Source organism: Corapipo altera, unplaced genomic scaffold, assembly GCF_003945725.1.
Source record: "Corapipo altera isolate COAL_440 unplaced genomic scaffold, ASM394572v1 126, whole genome shotgun sequence".
NCBI classification, from domain to species: domain Eukaryota; kingdom Metazoa; phylum Chordata; class Aves; order Passeriformes; family Pipridae; genus Corapipo; species Corapipo altera.
Window position 1 is genome coordinate 2,604,260 of NW_020884937.1, and position 27,052 is coordinate 2,631,311.

The 27,052-nt window shown below is 43.6% G+C and overlaps 1 protein-coding gene across 1 annotated transcript; it reads right to left on the reverse strand.

Annotated features, from left to right (window-relative positions):
- CCDC13 (coiled-coil domain containing 13) lies at positions 1 to 26,644 on the reverse strand. Its single transcript, XM_027660555.1, has 16 exons — positions 26,527 to 26,644; positions 24,288 to 24,508; positions 20,672 to 20,820; positions 18,633 to 18,775; positions 15,974 to 16,057; positions 15,604 to 15,720; positions 14,947 to 15,051; positions 13,574 to 13,738; positions 11,606 to 11,782; positions 9,930 to 10,121; positions 9,019 to 9,134; positions 7,055 to 7,138; positions 6,119 to 6,247; positions 3,643 to 3,802; positions 531 to 640; positions 1 to 322 (listed from the first exon to the last, which is right to left on the reverse strand). Exons 2-16 carry the CDS (start codon positions 24,500 to 24,502, stop codon positions 163 to 165), a joined length of 2,106 nt encoding a protein of 701 aa, XP_027516356.1. The 5' UTR covers positions 24,503 to 24,508; positions 26,527 to 26,644; the 3' UTR covers positions 1 to 162.
- Between the last annotated feature and the right edge of the window lie 408 nt (positions 26,645 to 27,052).

The following is a 27,052-nucleotide window of genomic DNA, read 5'->3' on the forward strand; positions in this document are numbered from 1 at the left end:
CATGAAACCTCCACTTTTTGTATTTCATCTCTGTTTCTCATCCTCTCCTGTAAATGCTGAAGATCTGAGGCTGCAAAACTACACTGCCACTGCTCCAGTTCCCGGGCATGATGCCTGGGCTCTCTCCCTGCTCTGCAGCCCAAAGAACTTGGGATATCTCCCTTAACTCTTCTCCTGTTTCTGCTGCTCAATGGCCTTTAAAAAGATTTGCTTCACTTGCTCCATTGTGTCTTGATACAGTTTAAAATCTTCCTCTTTCTTTCTCACAGTTGATTCCAAAGCAGCCTGCAGAGCTTTGTTGTCATCCAGCTGGGTCACAAGCCTAGGAGGAAACAAAGGGAAAACTTTCCTGTGAGCTGTGGAGCTGCAAAGCAAATCAAAACAGCTCTTCTGTTTTGGGGAAGAGACTCTTCAACACGAGATCTCTGGTGATTTTGTGACAGGCATGAGAAAGAGCAGAGTTAACACCTGTTCCCTCCCATTCTGAGGTGGGAAAGGGTAAACACGGCTCGGAGAGAGGGAAAACTCACCTCATGCTCTGCTCGTCTCCCTGTGATTCCAGGGGCAGCTGGGACAGGGGGAATGCAGGGACCTCCTTCCTGTCACTCACATTTAAAGGGAGTCTTGAGTGACCCACAGACTGGACTGTAGAATTAATCACAAAATAGAGCTTTAGTAAAACAAGCAATTGTTTTTAATGAGTAAATCTCAAGAAACAGTGAATAAATACTAAGGAATTCATTAAATTCTACGTATATCCATGATAATACTGTAAATATATAGGACAGACTTTTATTTTAGTCTCCTTTCAGCAAAATAAAAACATGGTGAATTTGCATTTCAGGGCTAAATGCAGTAATACAGGTGCCTACATATGTAGAGGGGAGAACAACTAATCCATAATATTAAAGTGAGAGGGAAATAATTAATCCATAATATTTAAGTGACCAAAAGAATAAGTGACAAGGAACAGCTGAAAAGGATTATTTTGATGTTAACCTTGTAATTGTGTTTCAGATGCTGACAACTGTTGCTTCCTGAGTGTCTGTGACAACGTTTGCACGTGGCACATTTTGAAACAGCTTTTGTAAAGCACTTTGACCCTCAGCATAAACACAACTTAAATGTACTTCAATGTGTGCTTCAAACTAAGGTTCTAAATTTATTTAGGATTGTCCACCCCAAAGATGCAGCTCCTGTCGTTTCAAGGGGACACAGAAACTTTTTTCAGGGTTATAGAGAAAATATAATTCAAAAAATATAATTCAAAATTTACTACTGGGACTGGAGAAGCCAAAACACTGTGATTCTACTGTGCATTGCAACTGCTGTTTTGTGCTTGTGTTGCTGTTTTGGTGCACTGCTGTATCACTTTTCCAAATTCATATCCCTCAGAACATCAAATCTCTTCAAATAAGTAAGTTTGGTATTAGAACACTTAATGTGGAATATCTAAAAGGAGCTGGTTGGAGACTCCTGAGCTCTGACAAAAACAAAGGAGAAGAAAAGGCTGTGCTGTGTAACCAAGAAATGCTTTTGATCTTGGGGCTGTGTTTTACAGGGCTGAGGAAAACCTGCTGTTACTTACCTGTCCTCCTCTGGGATAATTCTTTGATAATTTGGAATTTGGATAAGACAGGTAAAAAAAAAACAAACATGGAAAATGAAAAGCCTGAATAATTTTAAAACACAACTGGGTTGTTTCTACCTACTTAGCATCATTATCTACTTCCCTTGAACTGGAGAGACTAGAAACATTAGATTAGCAATTAGATCAGCTCTCTCTAATTTGGCACTTTCAGAAAGAAAAGAAACTGTGATGTTAATTAGCAGGTTTTCTAGTCTCTATTTTATATTCAAGCTTTTAATTTCTTCTTATTTCCTCAACTCTCTGCCATGAAAGCATTCAGATAACCCCCATGCTCTGCTGAAGAGGTGAATTACAGACTTGCAGACTCAGGTTTTTGTACAAACTCCAGAAAGTTTTGGCACATCACAAGGGGCTGAGCTCTCATCAAAGCAGGGTAGTGAAGCAGATTGTTACCTACTCATCTTATGGATTTAGAGAGGATTTCTTCTTATTAGTCTTACTGCCAATCCTTTTCTACTTTTGCTTTTAGTCCTTAAGCAGAGAAGATTAATGAACTAAATATTCAGTGAGAGAGAATCTGTCACACTGCTAAGAGCTGCTGCTTCCTCTGGCTGTGAAATGCCAACTACCAGAGGTGAATTACCTTATTACAGCACAACAACTTGACCAAAATGGCTCAGGACCTCAAAGTTTATCCCTTTATCTCTTGGAGCTTGCAAGGAAAAATCTACATGGAGCACATGTATGACAACAGAACAACACATCAACCCTTCACCAGGTTGTACAAAAGTCTGAACACTCAAAAACTCAGTTAAATTCTCCAAAAGACAGCACCAAAATGCTCCTATGCTGTTTAATCAGGGAAAAGTGTATCACTGAGAGCTGTATTCCCACAAATCTCTCCTAAACACACCCTGATTTCTTCCTCTGGGCATCTGTAGAGCTCCAAAGCCTCTCACCTCCAAATCCTCCTGGGAATCACAAAGGGCAACCCATGATATGACTTCTGTGAGGCCCAGCACTGCTCTCTTACCAAGAGGAATGTCCTGGATCCAAGAGGCCACAGCACTTTTAGACCCTTGGTTTCTATGGGTATCTAAGTTTTTCTGCTCTCAGGCTCTCAGTTAACACAGGTAAGGCAACTCTAAAAAATTAGTGCTCACAGGAAAACACCTGAGAATGAGTCAGTGTGGCCTGGAGCCTTTTCTAAGGGCACAACAATCCTGCTCTAAGGAATGTTTTACAGAGAGGAGGTGATTTGAAGCACTTACTCAGTCCCCATTCAGGATAAAGGTTGTGGTCCCTCTGGTCACCCTAACTCAGCCTGACACCACCCCAACATTTGCCCAATTGAAATTCCCCTTCCTGCTGTTCATCTCCTGGCATTTAAAGCCTTTTTTACTTCACCAAAATGGACATTAAAAGGCAAACCACTGGAAAAGTTTCCTTAAGAATATGTGCCATTTTATTGGTTTAGACACTTTACAGAATCAGAGTCCTTAAGCAATAAAAGGACCTGATCAGGGAAATAAAAATTTTAACATCCACCATGAATTCTTCTCCTTTAACTATGCCAGTGAGGCTTTCATATTTATAGCAGGAGATTATCACGTTCACGGGATAATAAATTACACCAGATCTAATTACTTCATCACCAGCACTAGTTTTTCATGGGCACTGACAGGCCTTAAATTGGGATGCGTCCTTTAATCCTGCTCTTAACCTTCAGCTGGATCCATCAGGCAGAAGAGCAAAGAGAGCACAGAAGTGGCTGTGGGGGCAACACAGAGCAGGAGCAAGTCTTTGGTCTGGAGACTGTCACCCCACGTTGCAAAAATCCTGTTCCCACTCCAATCTGTTGCAAAACCCCTCCTGAATTAAGAGGGGCCGGGATTTTCCCTCCTGTGTTGCTCCACTGGATCTGGGCAGGTCCCGGGCACCACGTGCAAGGTCAGGCCCTTGTCTGGGTTTGACAGATGGAGCCCAAATGTTGTTGCTGTCTGCTAACACAGAGGTGAAATGGGGGGCAGAGTTGTGGCTGAGTGTTCCACCTCACCTGTTCTGCTCCTCAGGGGTGGTTTCTGTCCTGTTGTGTTTTTCCCTGGATCCGTTTGCAGCTTTTCAAGCTCCTGTTCCAAAACGACACTTTGCCGCTGCTGTTCCTGAAGCCTCTTCTCAGCTTCCCAGACTTTATTGCTGCTTTCCTCCACCCTGACAGGCAAAAAAAAAAAAAAAAAAAGAGGGAGTTCAGCTTATTTATGTCAACTCTTTGTCAAATCAGTCCTGTTGCTGAATCCTGCTTCATGCTGCAAAGCTCCCAACAGAGGGAAAAGAGTTTTCCATGCATCCAAAGGCAGAAATCCCAGTGAAATTGTTTCATATGACATCTTCCAAACATGCAAAACAGAATTAACTGATGTGTGCAGTTAGAAATAATGGATTTGTAATTGGAAGTTGCTTAGATCTTGTAGATCCCTTAACTTGTGTGAGTTCACCACTGGGATGAGCGGGAAAGCTGCGGATCGCTGAGGAGGGATCTTTCAGTACAGGAATAACAAACAGCATTTTTTTAAGCACTCTGGGAAAATCTGGAAGGAAAACAGTTTATAGAAGCACTGTGCAGCATTTAACTGGTTTGTGTCAGTTATCTGCAGGGAAGAAAAGGAACTTGATGTTGCTTTTAATAAACTTGGCCGTGGAAGGGAGTGAGTGGAAAAGAAACGGATGGTTCACTCTGCAGAGCAGCACAGGGGAGCAAACTGCCTCTATCCACCCCACACATGTTAGAAAATTAACTACAGGAATCTAATGTGCACCCACAGACACAGTCACTGGTGCATCTCGTGGGGCAGTGACTGATAGCAAGTGCTTTAAAGGAGTTTAAAGCCGGAGAGAAACACAAATTGCCTCACTGCAACGTGCAGAAGAAAAGAACTCCCTTCCTGAGCCCACAGGGGATGCTGATTACTCTCTGAACCAAGAGATTTGATTAGTTTATTTCACTCCCAGCTGACATAACTAAAAAGAAAAAAAAATAAATATTACAACTATAATAAAATTATATCACTGTCTTAAAAATCCAGCTCCGGGCAGGAGTCGACCTCCTGTGGCAGTGAATTCCCAGGCTGGGGACGTGCCACGAGATGTTTTATTTCTCTCAGTGGCTCTGAATTCATCAAACTTTCATCTGACCAGGTGCTCCTATAGCATCCACATTAGACAAAAAGAGGAGGAAAAATGACAAGATTACTTGTTTTTTTAATTACATATTTTGCCAACATGAATAACTTAAGCCCAAACGCTGTAGAAAAATCCCACTTTTCACCCTCCCCTGTGCCCTTCTCCTGATTTCAGTATTATCCGTGTTACCTGAGCTTTGTTACACTCCAAAAAGGAAGGGAAAAGGAGGAATGTCTGATTTATTTGGTTTTTTTATATATATATTGATGTTGAAATCTGACTGGGTGCTATATTATCCAAGAGTTATTGCACAAAGTCTCACAAAATTTATGTTACCTGCTTGATAAATGTGTGATAACTGTGGAGCTGCTGAATCATCAGTCTGTGGTGCATATTACTGTGCATTTCATCAGCTCTCTTCTTCCTTATCCCACAGTGGTGCTGGCCCCATCTCACCCATCACACCTTCATCCTTATATCTGATTGCAAAGCTCTGTTAAAGTCACTGGGCTTGCAAACATGAAAAAGATTTTCCTACTATGTATTTGCAGGATTTAGCCCTCAAAAGCATCTTTTCCAAGGTTCTTAAAAAATATATGTGGATTTTCTTCTGTGATTAATCACACAGGGTAAAAGTTAGACAAGTGAGAATGATAACCATTGTCAAATAAAGCAAGTGAGCAAACTGTGCTTATTGTATTAACAAACACACAGACAAAAATATGCTTCCTATTTTAGAATACAGATTTGGGAATCAAAATAACACACATTCCCTAACTGGGGGGGCAAAAAAAAAATAGCAGTAGCTGAAAGGTGTCCAAAGAGAAAAGACCTTGCTTCCCTTGTCCACCTAAAACATAGCTGGCTTTTAATATCATCTTACATCAAACTAAATAATAGAAAATGAAATTTCAAACAAAAATCAATGCTTTGTTTCAGTTAAACCAGAAGAAATTAATTTAGGAAAGTGTACAGTGAAACTTAAAAAGAATGGGAGAAGCTTTGGAACATAAGTCAGATTATAACTATAATTACAGTATTTACTACTGATGAATAATGTTGCTGCCTAAATAATTCCATGAATGTATAAATACAGGAATGCTAGTTTTGTCTTCGTGCAGCAAGCTTGAAGATGGCTCTGTTTTTTTCTGCCCTTTGTTCTAAAAGGATAATAAAAGAAATGAATCATCAGCCAGGCAGGGAAAATTGAGCAGGAAAAAAAAAAATGTAAAAGCCCCTATTTAAGGAAAGGATCTCACTGTACCCATGTGCTGTGCTGCATGTTAGAGACTCTGAGTGTTCCCAAATCACAGGATCCCACAAAGGACAGGCAGGATCAGGCTCTACCTTTTCTGCAGCACAATCATCAGTGCCAGGAGCCCGTCCCTGTCCACCTCAGCAGCCTGGCACAGAGCCCTGTGCTCCGTGGTCTGTGTCTGCAGCACCTTCCCCTCTGGAATGTCAGTGCCAGGGACCCTGAAAGCAGCACAAGCACAGAGAGGCTGTTTCCCATTCCAGAAATGAAAGAAAAGAAACAAAGGCAGGATTTGAAAACCATATCCAAATACACTTGTCTGAAAGTTCAGCCAGAAGGCAGAGCCAGGTTCGCTACCCCCCACCTTCCCCCAGCATCAATGTCTGGACTATAATAAATAGAACAGAAATATTTGGAAATAAAGCCCCTGTGAGTTTCATTAGAAAGGGGTTTCCAGGATGCTTCCCCTTCCCATCACCCCCAAACCCCAAACTTCCACCTCTGATCAATTCATTATCCCTGACTCTCCTCCCACTGCTCCTGCCAAAGAGGATTCTATTTCCAAAGTGCTACACTCAGCTGTTAAATACCCTGCTATTGATTTTCTCCCTCTGAAAGGCTTCAGGCAGCACTACTACAATGGCTGTTCTTGTGCCCAACATGTGATGAAAGGAAGGGGCAGTTTTCCCATGTATCCCATTATTATGCACTTCATTACTTCTCTGACCTCTCTGCACTCAGGAGTATCTCCTTCAGAACAAAAAAAAAACAAGAGAAATCTTGGTGGTTGGGAGTAAAAATGGGGAAAAAATGAATTTATGTGGTGTCAAACCAGCAATCAATTAAAAAATTAAGATAGCAAGAAGATGTTAAAGCCTGTGCCAGAGCTCTTGGGCAGCATCAGGCAGGAAGGATGGTAAAAGGAGCTATTTCTTCCAGAAACAAGGCAGAAAAGGACAAGGCTTTCCAGCAGCTTGTGGAGTGTGGTGGGACACTGCTCTTGCTGAAGATGAAGTTCATATCCTTACCCTCCAGGTGAGATGTCATCCCTAAGAAGGGAAGGCCTCGTGGCTGCTGATTCCACAAGCATGTGGCCCATGCTGGACACTGTGCTGAGGGGAGAAAAGCTTTGTCAGGCAGTATTCCAAGAACTCCTGTCATTTCCCAGTGTCTGTGGTTATTCCTGCCTTGTAGGGAAGAGCACTCCCAGCTCACACCTTCACCCAGGTGACTGTGTTCCTCTGATTGTGTTTTTATGTCACATACTTCCACAACCAGATGAACTCCTGTTCTGCAACAAGGTCCACAACTTGCATTTCCAAATGCCCTTTAAAAATATACTTTTCTGAACACTTCTGCTCTGTGAAAACCCTCATGAAGATGTGTCAGAGTGAACTGATCACACTGGAGTATCACTTCCACTCTGGATGAGTTTTATACCCAATGATATGTGTGTTTGGGACATCAAATTTTGGTGTGTGCTTGTTTTCTCAGTATGAGCTCAGCTGCCTAAAGGCAAGCCCCTGTAGGCTTAGCCCAGGTTTCCTTGTCTTTAGGCTGCAGCTAACAAGAGGATAAAGCCTTAATATTGAGGAACAGGCAGAGCTGCCTCCTAGGCCAGGAGTGGTTAATCCTAAAATCAAATTGATAATGACAGACTTGGCCCAGTCTAAAAATGCAGATTTTTTACTTCACCATCTCTGAGGGGCTTCAGCTCCTATTTATAGCATTTTTCATTTCATCTTTCCTGATAGGAAAAGATGATTCACTCCAGTAAAACAGAATAGAGAGTTCATCAGCATATTAAAGTTAATGGAAGGAGTGAGCCTTGCTGACCAAGTTATTAAGAGCTCTCACAGCTTTCAGGATCATTCATTGCCCACCTGACACGTCAGCTCTTTCCATGGCAGGGCCTTTAGCCACGTCCACAGGCAATAATTTATGCACTGCACTTAGTGGCTTCTGCAAAGCCATTACCCAACCTCCTTTTCCTGCTTACCATCAGCAAAGATATGAAGTTAAAAAAAAAAAAAAAAAAAGGGGGATAAAATATAGGTTTGCTCCATCAGAGCACAACAACTTCTGCACAGTTAGAAGTGGGAGGATAAATGTTGAATGGTACAACAATGGAGATGCAGAAACTTTCAAATTAAGGATGTTTAAATAGAATTTTTCTTGGATTTTATGATAATATTCCATTAGACTCAGGGATACAGCTGACAATTTTAAAGCCAAATTCAGGGTCTAAAATAACGTGACAGAGACAAAATCAGCTGCAACTTGATGAAAAATTTCCTCTGTCCCCCTAAGACCAGTCTCAAATCCTCATTGTCAATTAGACCATGAACTCTTTAGCAACAAACCCAGCACTTTAATAGGAAAGGATATAACTTGTTTGATATCTTTACACAGCCAGAGTGACCCAGAGTTACATCAGTGTAAACAAAAATCAGATTTATTGCTGTTTTAAGATTAGTGTAATTTACACAGTCCTCAACCAAGCTTTAAAAAGGGGGTTTGTTGAGAACAAATGATGTGGTGTGTTTTCAACATTGCTGCATGTAAATTCTACTCAAAGTGTATTTATTGATTTAAATAGTGCACCAGTGATTTAGTGCTTACCTAAAATGGCATTTTGTTTTAATTCACCACTCTGCTCACAGAAGTCTCCTCATTAGAAACCCTGTTTCTCATAAGAGAAAAAGACTCCCAGGCACTTAAGCTGACCACATAAACATTATCTGAGCTGGAGAGAAGGAATTAGCTGCACTACCATCATGCCAAATCTAGTAATGTCTGCAAGTCTGTATATCCTTCTCTGTTCCAGGACAAAAGTCCAAGAGATAATGTGATTAGAGATTCCCATATACTGTAAACAGGCTGCTACAGCTGCTGGCACAAAGCACTTGTGGTTTCATAAAACTGCCTGGGAAAACCAGGCTGCTGAATTACTCCCAACAAATTTAAACGTTGACATTTGGGGTCTTCTTACCGGGCAGAGTCAGTCCTTGCAACCTCACTGCTGCCTGGTGCCAGAGGTGCCTCAGAGTGCTCAGAAGGTGGTGTATCAGCAGCTCCTGAACCCTCCCCTTGATGGGCAGATTCCTTCTGTTAATGTTGGAGCAGGTTATAAAACCAATTACACAGTTCAAAGGCAAATAGCTGCATCAATGCCTAATCAGCAGCCTATAATTATTGCTAAAAGCATGCCAGAGCTTTTGATTTACAGGACCTCCTCAGAAGCTTTTCTTTCATTTCTATCCATTGCAGGATGAAAACAGAGCAAGAGTCAGTAAAGAGAAGTGCAGTTTCCCATGAAATCAGGGTGCACAGTGGCACTGGAGAACCCACAGTGTGGCACCACCACTGCCAGCACAGCTGGTTTGTGTCCCTAACCCAGGTTTTATCCTGTGTTCAATGTTCCAGCCCCCATTACTGAGGTATTTGGCAGATTCACAATCTCACCATAAAACCCTACGAGTGTTTTAGATCACTGGGAATAGGATGCCTAAGTATTAATAAAACCTGACTGCAGGATCAGCAGCCTGCTGATGTTGGTTTAACATATTTGTTTGCTTCCTTCTTTCAGCAGCCAAGGATTGTGAACACTGAGAGCTCCCCACTGGAGCCCCAGCCCTTGCTGTCAGCCAAGTGACAGTCTTGACATGGAGCCACTTGTGGATGGGATTGATATTTCTGTGTTTTCTTGTTCCTTAAACAGCTTGAAGAAAAGTTATGTACTAACAGGAAAGAAACTGAGGAGTTACAAAAGAGGATTCCTGCTTTATTATTCCACCAGGAGAGACTGTCAGTAGGACTGTCTCGAGGTAGCACCTCAGACAACAAGGATCTAGATCTAAAATGATGACACAGGGTGCTTTTCTGGTTCATTTGTTCTCCTACCTGAAGTGTGAGTTTCCCAATCGCCTCTTCCATCTTTTTAACCTTTGCCACCAGCTCCCTGAGATGCTCTATGAGGCAGCTTTGTTCCTCAGTCTCATTGTTCAACATCTGCCCTATTTTCCAAGACTCCTTGTTCTCATCCTCCTTCTGGCTCAGGTCCTTTAAGATCTCCTGCATTTGCTTCTGCTGGCTCTGATAAAATAGAAACAACAAGTGAAATCTTCATTTTGTACACCATGATTATTTACATCATCCAAACAAATCTCCATTTAGGAATGGTAGGACAAGCTCTTGCCCTGCCAAACCCATTCCTTGGTGGGAGCACACTGGTTTCACCAGTGCTGCTCTAGGAGTTTGATTTGTTGTGTTGACCTGAGCAGCTGAGAGATTCAATTTGCAGCTCATTGATTCAGTAGCAGCTTTGCTACTCAGTGTAACAGAAAACAGAGCAAGCCTTGGACAAAGAAGATGAATTAATTTTTCATAAACTGGATGAAAGTCAAGATTTCAATGTGCTTTTTGTGAAATTAGCCCATGATCAGACTGTGTGACAGTGACATTAAAAGATGAGGGTACTATGAGGTGACAGCCATGAGTTCAGGCTGCTTCACCAGTGAGTTTTGGAGGTTTTCTTTCACACTGACAAATCTAATACCTGTCAGACAGTTTGTTCTGTCAGGCCAACAAACTGCAAGGAAAGTACATCCTTGATATAAGGGATAAAACAGATTAACCATCCCTTCCCAAATAAATTTGCATCTTTCTGCAATAATTTTAGTGAGAATGCTCAGACCTGGCAAAAATGACAACTGTTATTTGGCTCTTCTAACCTGCTGCTCAGCACCCAAGCTCCTCACAGTGCCTGGTGTGAGAAGGGTGAATTCCTTCTCAGTTATAAACATGTCTTAGCTAAAACCTGTGCACAGAAGCAAGGAAATCCAAGTGGTTTGATACTGGTGAGGAGCTGGATCAGGAAACACAGAACTAACCCTGCTAAGAACTGCCATATTCTCTAATATATTTTTTTTTTTACTATTTTAATTGGGGAAGGCTATTTAGAACCATGGTAGAACTAAAGAACCCTGGAATACCATGACAGCAGTCATTTATTTCTTTTTCAGTACCTTGAGTCTGCTGAAACTCTTGGTTTTGAAGGGGTCAAACCCCCTCAGCTTCAGCTGCTGCAAGTGAATGTGCACATGGTTTAAAATTCATGGTTCAGCTTGTATGTTTTGGGCTGTTTAACACAATAAATGAAAGCTGTGTTACAAAGAAAGGAAATCTTGCAAAACTGCAGGCATTCTAAAGAAAAAAACAATCTACCAGTGGAGCTGAGAGTAGAATAGACAATACAGTCCATCTCCATGGGTCAGGAATGAAGTTCTTCCTCTACCTACAAGACAAATCCTATTTCAATCCTTCTGCAAAATGTTTCTTCCAATCCTCACAGCTTTGAGCCACTTGACTGCAACTGTCACACCTGGTGCTGTCTTGCAGCCTTTACATGACCTGACCCAAAATGCAGAAGGGCTTTAGCTGACTAGGAAACCTCTGGCTGTCACAGTTGGATTCATCAGGCTCCTGTATCCCCCAAGGTTGTCTGTGTCATTGAATGACATCATGTTTCACCACTTACAGAAAGAGGGCTGGGACCAACAGATAAAGTCAGACCATACCAGCAAGGCATCTATGAGCTCATCGTCGTGTTTTCCTTTCTCCAGCAAGGTTACAACCTGTGCCTTCAGGATTTTCAGTTCACCACACAGGATTTTGTTCCTGGCTTTTGATGCATCGAGTTTTTTGTTCACTTCCTCGTGGCTGTTTTGGAGAGCGCGGTGTTCCCCGACCAGTTTCTGCAGGGATGCAAACACACCACAGGACATGACAGTTGTAACCCATCACCAGGCCTCAGCTGCTTTGGGGAGCAGAAAGAATCACACATTATCTGGTAGAATCTTAAAGAAATCTAAAAAATGGGACTGGAATATTGTATCACCCCTAAGGAAGTAGGAATTGTAAACGCTGCTGCTGCTCGCCAGCATCAAAAAGGGTCTGTCTGCTCAGGAATCTGAGTGGATTAGGTTGATTCTCAACTTTATTCTGTTCAAATGGAGAAGCCCAGAGCCACACAGATGGAGGAAGTGTGAGGGAGATCACAGAATCAACCAGGTTGGAAAAGACCCCTGAGATCATGAACCATGACCCAACTCATGACCCAACACCACCCTGTCACCCAGCCCATGGCACTGATGCCACACCCAGGCTCTGCTTAAACACTTCCAGGAACGGTGACTCCGCCCCCTCCCTGGGCAGCCCATTCAAATGGCTGAGTACTCTCTCTGGAAAACATTTCTTCCCAATATCCAACCTAAACCTCCCCTGGCACAGCTTGAGGCCGAGCCCTCTTGTCCTACTGCTGGTTCCTGGGAGAAGAGATCAACCCCCCCTCAGCTCCCCCCTCCTGTCAGGGAGTTTTAGAGAGTGATGAGGTCTCCCCTGAGCCTCCTCCTGTCCAGGCTCAACAACCCCAGCTCCGTCAGCCTCTCCTCAGAGGACTTGTGCTCCAGTCCCTTCCCCAGCCTCGTTGCTCTTCCCTGGACCTGCTCCAGCCCCTCAATGTCCTTCCTGAGCTGAGGGCCCAGAACTGGACACAGCACTCCAAGGGGTGGCCTCACCAGTGCCGAGTCTGGGGGCAGAATCACTTCCCTGCTCCTGCTGCCAAACTGTTCCTGATCCAGGCCAGGATCCATTGGCCTTCTTGGCCACCTGGGCACACCTGAGCTCATGTTCAGCTTCCTGTTGATTTGAAACCCCAGGTCCCTCTCCTCCTGATCGCTCTCCAGCCACTCTGTGGTGCTGCAGGGGGTTGTTGTGGCCAAAGTGCAGGACCTGGCACTTGGCCTTGTTAAACATCAGACCATTGCATTCAGCCCATTTATCCAGCCTGTCCAGGTCCCTCTGCAGAGCCCTCCTGCCCTCCAGCAGATGGAAACTCCCCCCCAGCTTGGTGTCATCTGCAAATTTGCTGATGGTGGACTCAATCCCCTCATCCAGATCATCAATAAACAGGACTGGGCCCAGCAGTGATCCCTGGAGACACCACTAGTGACCAGATCCCAACTGGATGCAGCACCATTCCCCACCAGTTAAGAACTGGCCATCAGCCAGTTCCTAACCCAGCAGAGAGTGCCCCTGTCCAGGCTGTGGCTGCAGCTTTTCCAGGAGTGTGCCATGGGAGATGGTGTCCAGGGCTTTGCTGAAATCCAGGTAGACACATCCACAGCCTTCCCCTCATCCACCAGGAGGGTCACCTGGTCATAAAAGGAGATCAGGGTGGTCAGGCAGGACCTGCCCCTCCTAAATACATTCTGGTTGGGTCTGCTCCCCTGACCATCCCGTAGGTGCCGTGTGATGTTTGTTTTTAACACTGCATGAGGAATGCACACCTGGCCAAGGGCCAGAAGGACACTCTGGGATTTGGATGTAGCTCTAGCAGGGCTTGTCTGTGGAGTGTGGCAGAACTTCCTGCAGCAGATCAGGTGGGTTTGGGAGATGGTCTCTGGGTAGGGTGTAACACACCCTGTAAGGCAAATTATTACACAGTACACCCCCAAACAGGACTCTGTTGGTTCACAGGTTTTTACCTCCAAAGCTTCTTTCTTTTCTTTCTCCAAGTTGCGAAGCTTCAGGAAGTGCTTCTCCTGGGCTGACAACTTCCTTGGATCCTCAAGGGCCAGGAATTCCTCATCAATGTCCATCACTGATCTTCTGGTCTTGTTTTGACCCAACTTACTCTCCAGCTCTCGAACCTAGGGGACAATAATGGTCCAGGGGTTTGTCAGGAGCACAGTGGTCCAGTACCAAAGGGACACAATCAAAGACAGCTCAGAGTATAACTTCATATTAATTCCTGATATTATTAACTACCATAGAGCAGTGTCTGGTCTTTCAAATTTAAATTCAGCTGCTAATAAAACATGCAGATTTTAGGGCATCTGTGCAGGAAGGAGATATGACACCAGACCTCTGGTTGACTCGGGACACGTGGGAGACCTGTGGATTTTTGGAGCCACATGTGCAGGCCAGGCAGACACTCCAGAGCATCTGAAATGTGTGTAGGCAAGTGAACTCAGCCTCTGCTTGTCACCTACTCACTGCAGACTCCTTTTATAGTCAGCAGAAGGAATTGGGTACTGCCACAGCTCAGTTCCTCTGCCTGTTCTGGAGGTGTGATCCAAGATAAGATGGACCTGCCTCACTTTTGATCCAGTGACTGTATTTACAAGATCCCCACTGACTACAAAAGGGGCCTGAAGAGACTGTCTCAGAAAGAAGTCTCTGCATTAGAGCAGAGAACAGTATGTACAGTCTTCAGATGAACCCCAGGCAGGGGGTAGAACAAAAGGAAATGTGATTTGATCAAGGGAAAGCAGAGGTTAACAACCCCAGTCAACCAGAGTGCAGAAATCACAGTTTGATGGCATATAATTAAATAGCAGAAAAGTAGGAAAATTATGTATCAAATTGCCTGAGAGAAGTTTTATTTAGATGCAGACAAAGCTGCCTCCCTGTCTCCAGCTGACATTTCAGCCCTTCAGAAGATTCAGGAGTTAAAGATTTTACTGAAGCTCCCTAAGGAACAACTTGAAAATCTTATCTGGCCTCAATTCTTCCCATCTGACTTTAGGCACTGAACAAAGGTGTCTAAGTCAGAGCACAGACACTGACAGGGCTCCTTCTGTTCTCAGTGGAGGGAGGCACCTTCAAAACACCCTGGGATATTTTAGCTCAGCTGCCACAGCTCTCCAGGGTCACTCAACTCACTCCTTTCACACAGATGTGAAAGATTCCCAGTTAAATACCCAAGCTTGCACGGTTGCAATAGAGTAATTATTGTAGATTTTAAAAATTAATGAAGAATTAACAGTACCTTTACCTTAAATTGAGGTGATATCCATATTTAGAAAGAGAATTCCAGCTTCCAGCTGAGGTGGCACCACCCAGGGTCTTCACTCACCTTGTTTTGGAGAACGAGGATCTGCTGGGCCCGTCCACGCCAGCTGCCAGAATTGGCCAAGAGACTTTGAATATTCACATCTTCCCCAATTTCATTTGCCAAGAGCTGTGAAAAAGGGGATTAACACCAACAATGAGGTTTGAATAGAAGTGTTGGGGCTCTCTCTAGCAGTAAACACAAGCATTACCAACAGTTTTCAATATACGCCGTTATTTTTTATATAATGAATATTTAACCATAATTAAATAAGGCATTTATTTGCCTAAATTTGTCTAAATACACACCCTTGCCATCAGGAATTGAGCCAAACTCCCTTGCACAATTCTGACACAGCTAAACTTAGTATGGAGAGCATTTAAATTATTTATAAAAAGGTCAGCAGAGTTCTATTTTTAGGACCATACTCTCTACTCTGATCTGCATTGCAGGTCTCTTACACAAACTAAGGAAACCAGGGGAAACAGAGCACATAGAAACACTTAAATCCATCCTGAATCAAAGAGGGAAAGGTTATTCTGGATGTCACTCCAACAAACTGTTTAAACACGTGCTTTATTTCCAGCAGTTTTTAATCCCATTGATTTCCATGGGACCGAAACATGTATTAAAACCAAATACATAATTAAATGATAATTTAAATGCATCCTGAAACGGTACCTTTTGGGTCATCTTCAGTTCCTGTCTGGAGGATTGGAGCTGGTTCCGATATTCCATGGCTTTAAAGTTGGCTGTGTTTAATTTTTCTTGCAGTGCTTTCACCTCTGGACTTTCAGCCTGTGAAGAGAAGAATGTACTCAGTAAGAACAGAATCCTCAGGGGAAAAAACTGAAGTGATTAAGAACCACATATTTATCAGGATCACAGAATCTGTCCTTCCAGACCCATTTCCTCCCTGATTTTTGGGGTGTTCGGGAAGTATAAACCAAACATGGTCACAAAACTGGTGACAGGGACACATCCTTGTCCTAAGGAAAGGACTGCACTGAGTATCAGCTTCTGATTTCCTCTCTTCAGTCACAATTCATACCAAGTTTTCTTCCAGCATCTTCAGAGTTGATTCCTTGATTCCACCACCACCAAGGGAATGTATTTTTTCTACAGCTGCCTGTAGCTGGAAAAAAACCCCAAACATTGTTATTGTACAATGGATACAGTGAAGAGCATCCCTCTGTGGGGTGTTAATAAGTAAAAAATTAAAATATAGATGTTTATTAACTCTATAAAAAATAATTAATTTCCCCCTGTTTTTAAACACAGTCAGTAGGAAAGAATTTTTTTCCCCTGAAATGCTTCCCAAAGAGTCATGGGTTATTTTATTGTGGAATAACTTCAACAAGTGTCTCTGACTTGGTGAGTTGGGATCAGATTTCAAGCATAGAGATTCCTGGGGCATTTTATTACCATAGGTACATAAAATTAGTATTTATATACATAAATGTAAATCCTGCCCAGACCAGGATATTTCATAAAAAGCACATATTCTACTCACCAGAGGAATATAAAAGGAGAAATGACTACCTGATGCCCTACAGCTGAGATTTAATGGTATTAAGGCTCTTTTTCTTTAGCTGATAGCTCTAAGGTAGCATTTTTTAGCCCATGAAGAATAAAGAATATGTCCCCTATTGCTCGTCACAGCAAAGGAAGGCAGACATACAGCCCCTCCTGCCCTGAATCAAGCCCTGTGCTGAGCTTCCAAAGACTTCTTACTGGATGGGAGCACAGGAATTTGGAGCTGGAAAGGCCAGGAAGTGTTGCTTTAAAAGGGTTGGGACTTCATTCTTTGAGGTGGGTGGAAAAATCTCAATTATTTGCCTGAACAACAGAACAGCTTTTTCATTAAAGCGGCATCTGGGGAAACACAGAGCTCTAAAATCACCCCTTCTTGTGGGTTAGGGCCACCCTTTCTTTCCAGCTCATAAACTCTTGTAGCCAATGGACTGAGAATGAGGAATTTCATCTGGATTTGGCAGCTTTTGGTCCAAATTCTATGGAAGTTTTCTGCAAACGTCCCTCTGCAGCCTTTGCTTACATGCACCACCCCTTGCCAAGTGATTGCTCAATAGCCACACCTTCCATTCTGTTTGGGGGGAACATAATCATGTTAAAACACTCAGTTTTCATGCAAGCAAAGAGCTAAAAATACGTAAAATAACAGTGTTTTCTATCTATCACTCAACATTTTTGATAAATACCTCCCACTGTCCAATATTGCTTTAATTTTACTTATCTTTTATATTTTCACATAGTTCTCCTGAACAAGTAAAACCCACAAACTCAGCCAGTCACCATTAATTTAGAGAAGAGACATCCCAAATTAGGTGGAGAAAATAAAAACCATGGACTAGAGCACAGTTTCAGTAGGGTTCACATTGTGGTTCACCTCACATGAGGCACATTATTGTATTTAGTTTTTATTTTGATTTTCCTGGTGTCTGGGGACAGATTTGTTCGTATATAAAATGTCCATCTCTGCTTTGATAAATAACTATTGTTTCTTGAAAATGTTCTTTTTTCTTTGAGTTATAATCCCTTTCCTGAAATATCTGTGGTCCTTTCTTTTTGGGTCAAAATCTGAGATTATTTTATATATATTATATATATTCTATATCTGAGAATATTTTAAATTTCTGTTTGAATAATGGTCATCACACCCCTGCAGTAGTGCATTAGAACCAAGTTGGTTTTCCTTTAAATTATTCATGACTTGCTCCACTCCTTGTGGGATTTTGTAGGTCCCAACCTACACTTGATGCTTCTCTGCCAACCTGCCAACTGTTTGACAAGACCCCCCTGACCAGAACACTCTGGATTTATGCAGGAGTTCTCCAAAATGTAATTTAATCTATGACTTCTTGATCTCTCAGGTAACTGGGGTAAAATCCAGATAGATGCATGACTTATGATAATAAGTGACTGTGAAAGATGGAGTCAAAATGCATCTGTCAGCATGATAAACATTATTGATCCACTTAACAGATGTCTTCTAAGAAAGCAAAGTTCATAAAAAAACATTGAAAATTATCAAAAAATTCACCAATATTGTGTAAGGAAGAGGACAAAGTCAAGGACAAAGTAAAGATTGACATCAAGGCATCCAATTTTCATTTCAGCAGTCACTTGAGTAAAATTATTCCTGTGAAAGGTTGGCACATATAAAAAAATCATAGTAAACCAGAAAAATCAATCTGCCTGAGTGAAGATTTGCTGTCTTACATGATCTAGTTTGTTGATGTCTCAGTTCTATAAATACTTGTGCCAGAAAACAGCTTTATTTATGTGGATGAATGAAGCTTAGAAGAATAGAGTACAAATTCCTGACTGGTATTAATGAGGTGGGAATCTAAGACATACTGGGGTGAAATTTGCTCTTCCTCACACACAAAAAAATAATCAGAAAAACCTCTGTGCTTCAAATACAAATGAACATTTCTAATTGCTGTTTAACAAATCTTTGGGTCATCATAATTTAGGGATATCCTTTCCTAGCCCCTCCTTCAGAGGAGCAAACAGCTGAGGGCACACCCCCCCTCTCTCCTATCATGGACAGAAACGGGCAGAACCCAAAGTAAACACGGATATAAGAGCAAATTCCACATGTAAACACGAGTCAAACCCATTTTCTGTCCCAAACACTGGATTTCTATGCTTTAGGATGCAAAAAGAGAACAAGGAAAACGCCTCACTTCTCTCTCCAGCTCCTTGACTTTGTGATTCAGCTGCTTCACTTTGGCTCTTTCGCTCTCGGCCTCAGCAGTTATCTCACGGTTCTTTTTGGCCAATTCCACTATTTTAGTGGCTGCAACATCTCCAGCTAACCCTGAAGTCCCTGAAAAGGACACATAAAAGCAGAGGTCATATCTTACAGGCAAGATTCAGAATAGATGATGCTTTTGTTCTCTGCCCAGCGCACAATGTACTTTTATTGTCCAATCCATTCCTCCCAGAGCTGTGCCAGGCACTCAAATGAACAAGAGAGGGAAGAGACATCAGTGATTCCAGCTGAAATGCTTGGGCCTTTCATTCAGCATCACACCAGGGCCAGCAAAGCCACATTTCACACTTCAGCAACAGCCACAGCATCCCAAGGCCACAGCAGTGGCTGTAGCAACATCACCCCCTAGAAAGGGTGGAGGTGTTTTCTGCTCACTGCTGGGAAGGGCAGTCATGAACAGGATTTTTTTGGAATATCACAGAAGAAGACAACACTCTCCTTTGCCTGGTTGTTTATTACAGGAGGAGTTGCTGAAACAGAGGTGTGAACATTTTCTAGACATCTGTCCCCAAAGGTCAGGCACAATATTACAGCTGGGTCCTGGAGAACGTCCAGGAAATTTTATTGTGCCTATTTATATGTCCCCTGTGATTATCCCTGGAGCCTGACTGTATTATTCCTTTAATTGCTCTCTTAAACACACACGTCATTCTCTCCCTCCTCACAGAGGCTTTGGGATCAGTGTCACAAATAAAGCAAACCCCAGCACTGGCTGTTTAGTGCCACTTGGCTTTCACATCACACAGGTGAAGGAAAGCTCTTGTGCAAGTGCAAAATCAATATAATTGCAAACAATGTCCACAGGAACCTCCAGCTCAGCAATGACTGTGAGCCTGCAATGACAAATCCTTGGTGGGGCCTGTGAGGGCTGAACCTGGCTGCTGCCATTCCTTTTAACTCTTTCATCCTCCTTCAGTGCTCTGAAGAAATGACTTTTCTGCCCAAGAAATGGGGTGAGATGAAGGACAGATCACTCTTTAGTGAATTCTGAGTGCCATGTAACTACAGAGACATCAAAGGGGCTACACAGAATATTGCTGAGAACAGAATATCACTACTAAAAACTTTGTAAAGAGCATGAATTTAGTTTTTTAAAAGCATTTATTTTAAAAGCATTTGAAATGCTTTTAAAAAAGCATTTAAAAGCATTTCCACCGTTCTTACTCCTTCATGTGATTTGTGCTCCTCCTCTCATGTAGGAGCTACTTTTACCTTAGTTTTGATGGCAAATAATGGCTGTTTAGGACCACAGTGAGTAGTAAACTTACCAAAGCCAGGCTGGGGCTTCATTGTGATGGTCTCCAAATTCATTGCACACATTTAATCAAAGCTTTTCATTCCCAAGCAACATGGGGGAGCCCCTTGCAACAGTGCAAATAAGGTTGGCATTAGTCAGTCAGAGAAGCTGCAACAGCATATCTGGCTCCTGGTCCTGACCAGGAATAGCTTATCATCCATCCTAAGGACAAACTACAGGGAGTTTTTAAGAAATAAGATGTAATTTAATGTTGTGTAGCTCTGTTTGTTGCTGGTTTCCCCCTTCTCAAGCAGCCTGGTCATCACTACTGTCCTGACCAACAGTGGCACCCAGTGGAGGAGGTGCAGCCTGCACAGTTCAGTTTTCCAAGGACACTCAAGCCACTTATAAGCAGGATTTTGAACCATGCATGTGCCCTGTTCAGGCGCAAAAAAAAAAAAAGGAGCCTGAATAGGGAATTTAACTCTACGCAGCAGAGAAAGCTGTGACACAGCTCTTTGACATCAACAGAAAGTTTTCCAAAATATGATTTCTACAAAACATCACCTTTTTGGGCCAATAACAAGTTTGCAGATCTGTGGGGAACAGAGATCACTGTGTACCCTAAAAGAGCACCATATTTCTTTTAAGGGACATTTTGCTGCCATCAGCATCCAACAGAGGTGGTAAGAATATGAAGTTACTGTCTTTACCAGCCAAAGCCAACCTGTCCTCCTGGACTTTCTTCTGGAGTTGCTTTATTTCAAAATCTTTCTCTGTCACCAGTTTGTACAATCTGCAGTTCTCATCTCGGACCTCTCGAAGCTGATCCTGCAGCTGCTCGTTCCCAGCCTCGAGAAACCTGGGAAAAAAGAAGCCATAATGGCAAATCTCACTGTGATGTGCTTCAAATACTCCCAAAAATAAAGCAATGAACTGACTGTATGACAGATGAGCTGAGCTTATCAGAAGTGAGTTTACTGAATTAAGCAGAATATCCTAAAACTTACACAAGAACACAAGCTGATGATCTGATCTATCCAGTTAACTCCTTCTTAAAAAGTTCTGCACTTTCTTGTGTAGTCTGGGGCAAAACATCACAGAGCAGGTACATTTTCAGTGCTCTTGAGGTTACCAAACAGTGTCATCTCAGTCTCACTCACCTGGTTCTTCAGAGGGAATCAGGCAGCTCAGCATTCAGCATGTGGGACATTCAGGCTTTATTTTCTATGCTTAACAAAGCCAACAGAATCCAACAGAGCATCGACTACAAAAGCTGCTCCTGGGGTCCTTTCTTTAATAATGAATGTTTTAGAGGAATTCATAAAAGACCAATTTCCTGTGTCCTCACCTGATTCTCTTGGAACCCCACCAGCACAGACTGGCATCAGTTTGTATTGTTAATGGTGCTTTTTGGAATTCATTTGGAAACACAGAACATCACAAAAGCCTCTGAATGGGAAGAAACAGCCTTGCTTCTCCTATTCTTCAGTACAGCTGGCAACATTTAAGGGGTTCATCTCTCCAAGACATCCAGAGAATTAATAACTTTAAATCTCTTTGCTGCCCTTATGTGATGGGTCCTCCAAATATAAAATCTAGGAGCTGTGGCCTCAGGGGCTCAGTTCCACTGTGGGAATTCAGGATTATCAAATCTCCCTGACACAGGGTCCTTGAGAAAACCTGGGACTCAATTCAGTTACCCCCACACAGGTGCCATTTGGGCTCCCCACTTGCTCCAGCTGCTGCAGGAATCTATGATTCCCATGTGGAAATCCCCAATGCTCTGCAGCATCTCAGGTATCATCAGACATCTAAATCAGCTGCATGAATTGACCCCTAGATTTTAATTATTTACAGTGTAACCCTGAACCTCTATAGTTTGGAGATCTGATTTGGATAAAGCTCAGTTGTTACAGTAGGTATGTGCAGACACAGCCACAGCCAGGCAAGATATCTCAATAATCACCTCAATCTTTTCTATTCCAAAGTTTTAGCAAGCCTTTTGCACCCACTGGACTCGAGAGCTTTCAAATGCACCCTCCAAATGCACTTGTTGGAATAAATGACCCCTTAAAGCACTGCCATAAACAGCACAGTCAGTCCAGGAGAGGATTCACAATCCGTAATTAAGAGATGCACTTCTGTTTCAAAGCTTCAAATCAAAGGGAGATCAAAGGCAGCTGTTTACAAAGGAGAAGAAAGCAGGCAGCAATGTGAGCTGAGAAATGGCACAACTAAGTTATTCCCACATGTACCACTCACAGAAGCCAGCAACAGAACTCAGATCCAATTAGAGACACGGGGACAAAGGGATTTTTAACAGTTATGGGATTAACATGAAAGGAAAGTTCTAAGCTCTTAACACACCTGATCAGGGATGTCCTCCTCAGAGCTGGCTTCCAAGTCTTGAGGAAAAGCACAGAAATCCCAACTGCACTGAGCTGGAGTCTCCTCTGAGAAACTTCCCACTCCATCCCAGAGTGACCCTACATGTTACAGAGGGGGCAGCAGATTCCACCCAAGTGCCTCAGCTGCAGAAAATCAGCCAAAAGAAACAGGCTGCAAAAGGTGACCCTTTTCACTTAGTTCAAGGAAACAGAGGCAGGTGAAGCTTGTGAGCAGGAATTCAGGTGATTTCCCAACTTGTGTGCACCATTTAGGCAAAAAAAAAAAAAAAAATTACCCTGAATAAGGAATTTAACTTTTGTTAAACTGTGTCTTTCCCAAATCTTATTACAGATTCTCCATGTGATGGGGAGTGTCACTTAAGCACACTCAAAAGCACCGAACAGAGCAGGGAGGAAAAAGTTACAGAGAGAACAAATCAGAAGGGAAGAACTGTCAGCTAAATACTCCTTTAAACAAGATTTGGGAGTAGGATGGGAGGAAGGAAAAATGAACTTGCAAGGCTCAGAGGGAGGCAGACTTCTGAGGGGAGAATGTTTTCCAAGTGCTGCTATAAACAACACTGACAGGCCAAAATCACTGTCACTGCAGCCCATATGGAGTCCTGCTCCTCTGGAACAAGTTTGTAATGTGTTCTCATGGGAATACTGCAAAGCACATCCTGGTGAATCCCTTCCAGAAGCAAATCCTGTCTGGATTTGATACACTCATAACCACTCTTCTGCTAAATGCTGATGTACATAAGCAAAGGGCAATATAGATAAATCTGCTGTGTCAAATGGGGACTTTTAACAGCCAGTGCCACCGAAACAGAGGTAAATGATAACTCTGGGATTACTCAGGCTCAAACTACTGACCTGTAAATAGCAGAGAACTGCTGGGGCTCTCCTGTACTCTGCACCTCAGAGGATGCACGTTGTACAGGGTGTCCTGTGGGAGCACCCAAACCCCTTTCCTTCACCAGACAAATATCTGAACTATGGGAATCAGTCTCCCAAAAAGCTTTAAAAAAATCAGATCTCCATCATAATCTTCTGAAGAGTATCAGGACAAAATGTTGAAGGGAAGAGGACAGCTGGTAGAGGTCAGATCAGGAGCACAACCTGGCAAATCAGACAGCCCTGCTGAGGGACCAGTGTGTGAAGAAGACAATGATGCAATGGTGAGAACATTAATTTCTAGAAGCTCAGCTCCCTGTTTCCACTCAGATTTCCTTTGCAGCACAAACAACACATTCCCACAAGCACCTGAAAGGTTCAGTGGTTCACTCCTGGGTTCCCTTCCTGGGAGGAAGAGAAATGATCTGAGCAGGGTTTTCAGATCTCTGCTTCAGTAAATTGAATAATGTACTCAGCTCAAAAAAACCTCAACATCCAAGATTGAGGGAGATCCACACCAGAATGCCCAATGTCCTGGGAATCTTGTGATCCTCTGAATCAGGATATATTGCAAAGATAGCCTGGGGAACACTTTCCTGCACTGCAGGCCTTTGGCTTACTCCCATTTGCTGCTTTGCCTACATCCATCTTCAGAAATTCCTCATGTAGGGAACCTGTTTGCTTAAAGGTTAGGCAGGACCTAACCAACAGTGCAGAGGGTTTCAGTGACCCCAAATGACTGGATTTTGTCAGATAGAACCTGGCTGCCCCTCACATGTCACCCTCACCCCCTCTGTCCTTGCACCCTTCATTTGTGAAACACTGATTATAAGTGACAATAAATAATCACAATGCCCTGAGGCATTATTGTGATTATGTCCCTAAACATGTTAGGGACAGGGAGAGTCTTCTCAGGATAATGAAAGCCCAAGATGTGAAGGCAGAAAGTGCCCTATCAGCTTAATAATACTGAGTTTCATAAGATCACGAGCCAAACATACTTCTGTGGCTTCCTGAAGGAATGGTCCTGCTACACCTTTACCTTTTGCTGCCATCTTCATTTACAGGTTGTCCTACTTCAAACAGGTTTAGATCATCTGGGGTTTTTAAAGTCTCCCTTGTGTTGCCATTATCCTTCTGACTGTTCTGCTTTTCCTTCTTCCTCTCCATCACATTTTGCAGCCGCCTCTGCTGTTGCTTCTGATAAGCCTTAAACTGGCTTTTAGAATCCTGGTTCACTTTTATGTCTGACTCCATTGTTTACTAAAAGCATAACGAAATAAAAAGTGACAGAGAGCAGAGATCAGCATTGCTTTGAAAAACATCCTCTTCTGGCAGCTGCTTTGCAGCTTTTCCTCACTGACCTCTGCAGAGCCTCCCACCACCTCCTCCTCCTCTCCAGCCCCACGGCCCTGCTTCAAGCACCTTTCTCCTTAAATGGCTTTTAAACAGGCAGGTCTTTTTCACTCCAGAATTCAGTGCTTCAAAATGTTCTTAAACAGATCTGTTTGAATAAATATTTTTACAGAAGAGCAGGTTGGGGCCAAATCCAAGCGAGTGTGGCAACGTGGCTAAAAGGAACGTGGACTGTTTGGGGTCATCCAGCCCTCCTTGACTAAAGGGCTTCCCATATTCAGGAAAGGTGCAAATCCCCCCATTTTTGGGTGGGTTTTTTGCTCCCTTTAGGCCCTAGCCACCAAGACTGTGGTTTACACCTTTCCCCCAAATTTCTAAGCACTGAGTGATAACATTAAAGTGATAATATTGCTCCCCAAAGCTTTCCTTAGGATGACTAAACACAACAAGCTCTCTGACGTATTCCAGCCCCTTCTCCTTCTGTTTGACATTTGCTGCCAGCAAAAAAACCCTTGTGCACCTTTGGTCTGGGAAAACCAACTTCCAAAGGCACACCCTGCACTGACTAATTAACGCACTGATTAATTGCCCACATGCACCCCTGTGCTTGTGTATATCTTATGGGCTGAGACCCACTGGAGAAGGTGCACTAAGGACTGACAAGTGCAAAAAGCACAGTCCAGTGCCTCTGCACAGCCCACAGGGCTCTGGGTATGGGGGCTCGAAGAATTGTGCAAACATTGATTTTAATTGATTTTAATTGATTAAGGTCAGTCCTGTGATTTGGAAAAAGCCTCTGGAGATAAGGAGTCCATTTACTTAAGGACACTGCATACAAAATTTAGACAGCCTTTCTGGTTTCAGTGTCCTTTTGGCTTTTTTTGTGTTTTTGTTTTTTTTTTTTTTTTTTAAACTTTACAATTATATTAGACCTCACTAAATTTGATAGATTTAGCCACCGACCTTATAGATATTAAAGATAAGCAAAAACATCTTCAACCAGTAGTTGTCTCTGTTCTGAAAATATCCTAGAATTCTTAGCAGAGTAGCTATTTTAGACCTTAAATCATCTTTATAATTATTCTCAGAAATTTCTTTACCACTTGCACTACATTATTAATTGATTGATTAATTAAGGAATTATCTGTAGGCCAGAAGTGTGCAGAGTACTCAAGGTACAGCTATTTCACACAACATTACGGTGGAAAAGCCCCCTAAGATCATCGAGCCCAACCATTAATCCAGCACCATCCTTGAGATCACCACTAAACCATGTCCCCAGGTGGCATTTCCACGTGTTTTTTGAACACTTCCAGGGATGGTGATTCCACCACTTCCCCGGGCAGACTGTTCCAGTGCCTCTTTTGGTGAAGAAATATTCCCTAATATCCAATCTAAACCGCCCCTGGTGCACCTTGAGGCCGTTTCTTCTTTATCTGATGGTTTGGGAGCAACCTTTACCCTTCCTACCTGGATACCGACTCCAAGCCTGGCACAGAGGGCTCTGCTGTCCAGAGAGCAAACTTCCCTCTCCTCACAGAACCCCGGAATATTTGGGGTTTGAAGGGACCTCTGGAGATCATCCAGTCCAACCCCCTCCCAAAACAGGGTCACCTGGAGCAGGTGATACAGGAACGCGCCCAGGTGGGACCGGGATGTCTCCAGAGACTCCACGCCCTCCCTGGGCAGCTGTTCCAGGGCTCTGCCACCCTCCGCGTAAAGTTCTTCCTCTTTTTTGAGGCGGAACTTCATGTGGTTTAGTTTGAAAATCGCAATTGTAACCCTACAATTGTAACTGTGACCGCCCCGCCTCGCCCTGTGACCTGGCAGGACCTGGCAGGAGCTGGCGGGACCTGGCAGCGCCGCGCTGCCCGCCCACCCCAGGCCGGCTACCCCCTCTTCCAGCACCCCCGCCCCTGTCATACCCGAACCGCCTTTCCCGGCCCCGAGGGCACCGCGAGAGCCCTCCACTGTCTGCCCCTTCCCTCCTGGGCAGCGCCGGGACCGGGGATGCGGCTCCCGATCCCGCGGCCTGTCCCGGTCCCGATCCCGGCCCGACGCGGTTCCCATGGCAACGGGGAGGCTCGCGCGCATGCGCCCGTCCCCTCAGCGCGGCCGCCATGTTGGTCCCGCCATGATGGTCCCGCCCCGCTCCCCTCCCGTCACCGCCATCCCGATATCGCAGTTCCCGTAATTCCCGCACCAGTCCCGGCCCCTCGGCGTGACGGGAAAAGGGATCCGCTCCTTCTCCCGCCCCGCGGTGAGGAGGAGGGCGGCAGGAACAGGAAAAGGCGTCAGCGCGAACCCGGCGTCCTTCCCATCTCCATCCGTGTGGGAGCAGTCAAGGGCAGCGGGACTGTAGGAAATGGGAATCAAGGACAGCACCGGCTGGGAATGTTCTTTCCAGCAGCGCTGCACTCCCTCAGGTCATTTTTATACACGTAGAGCAGC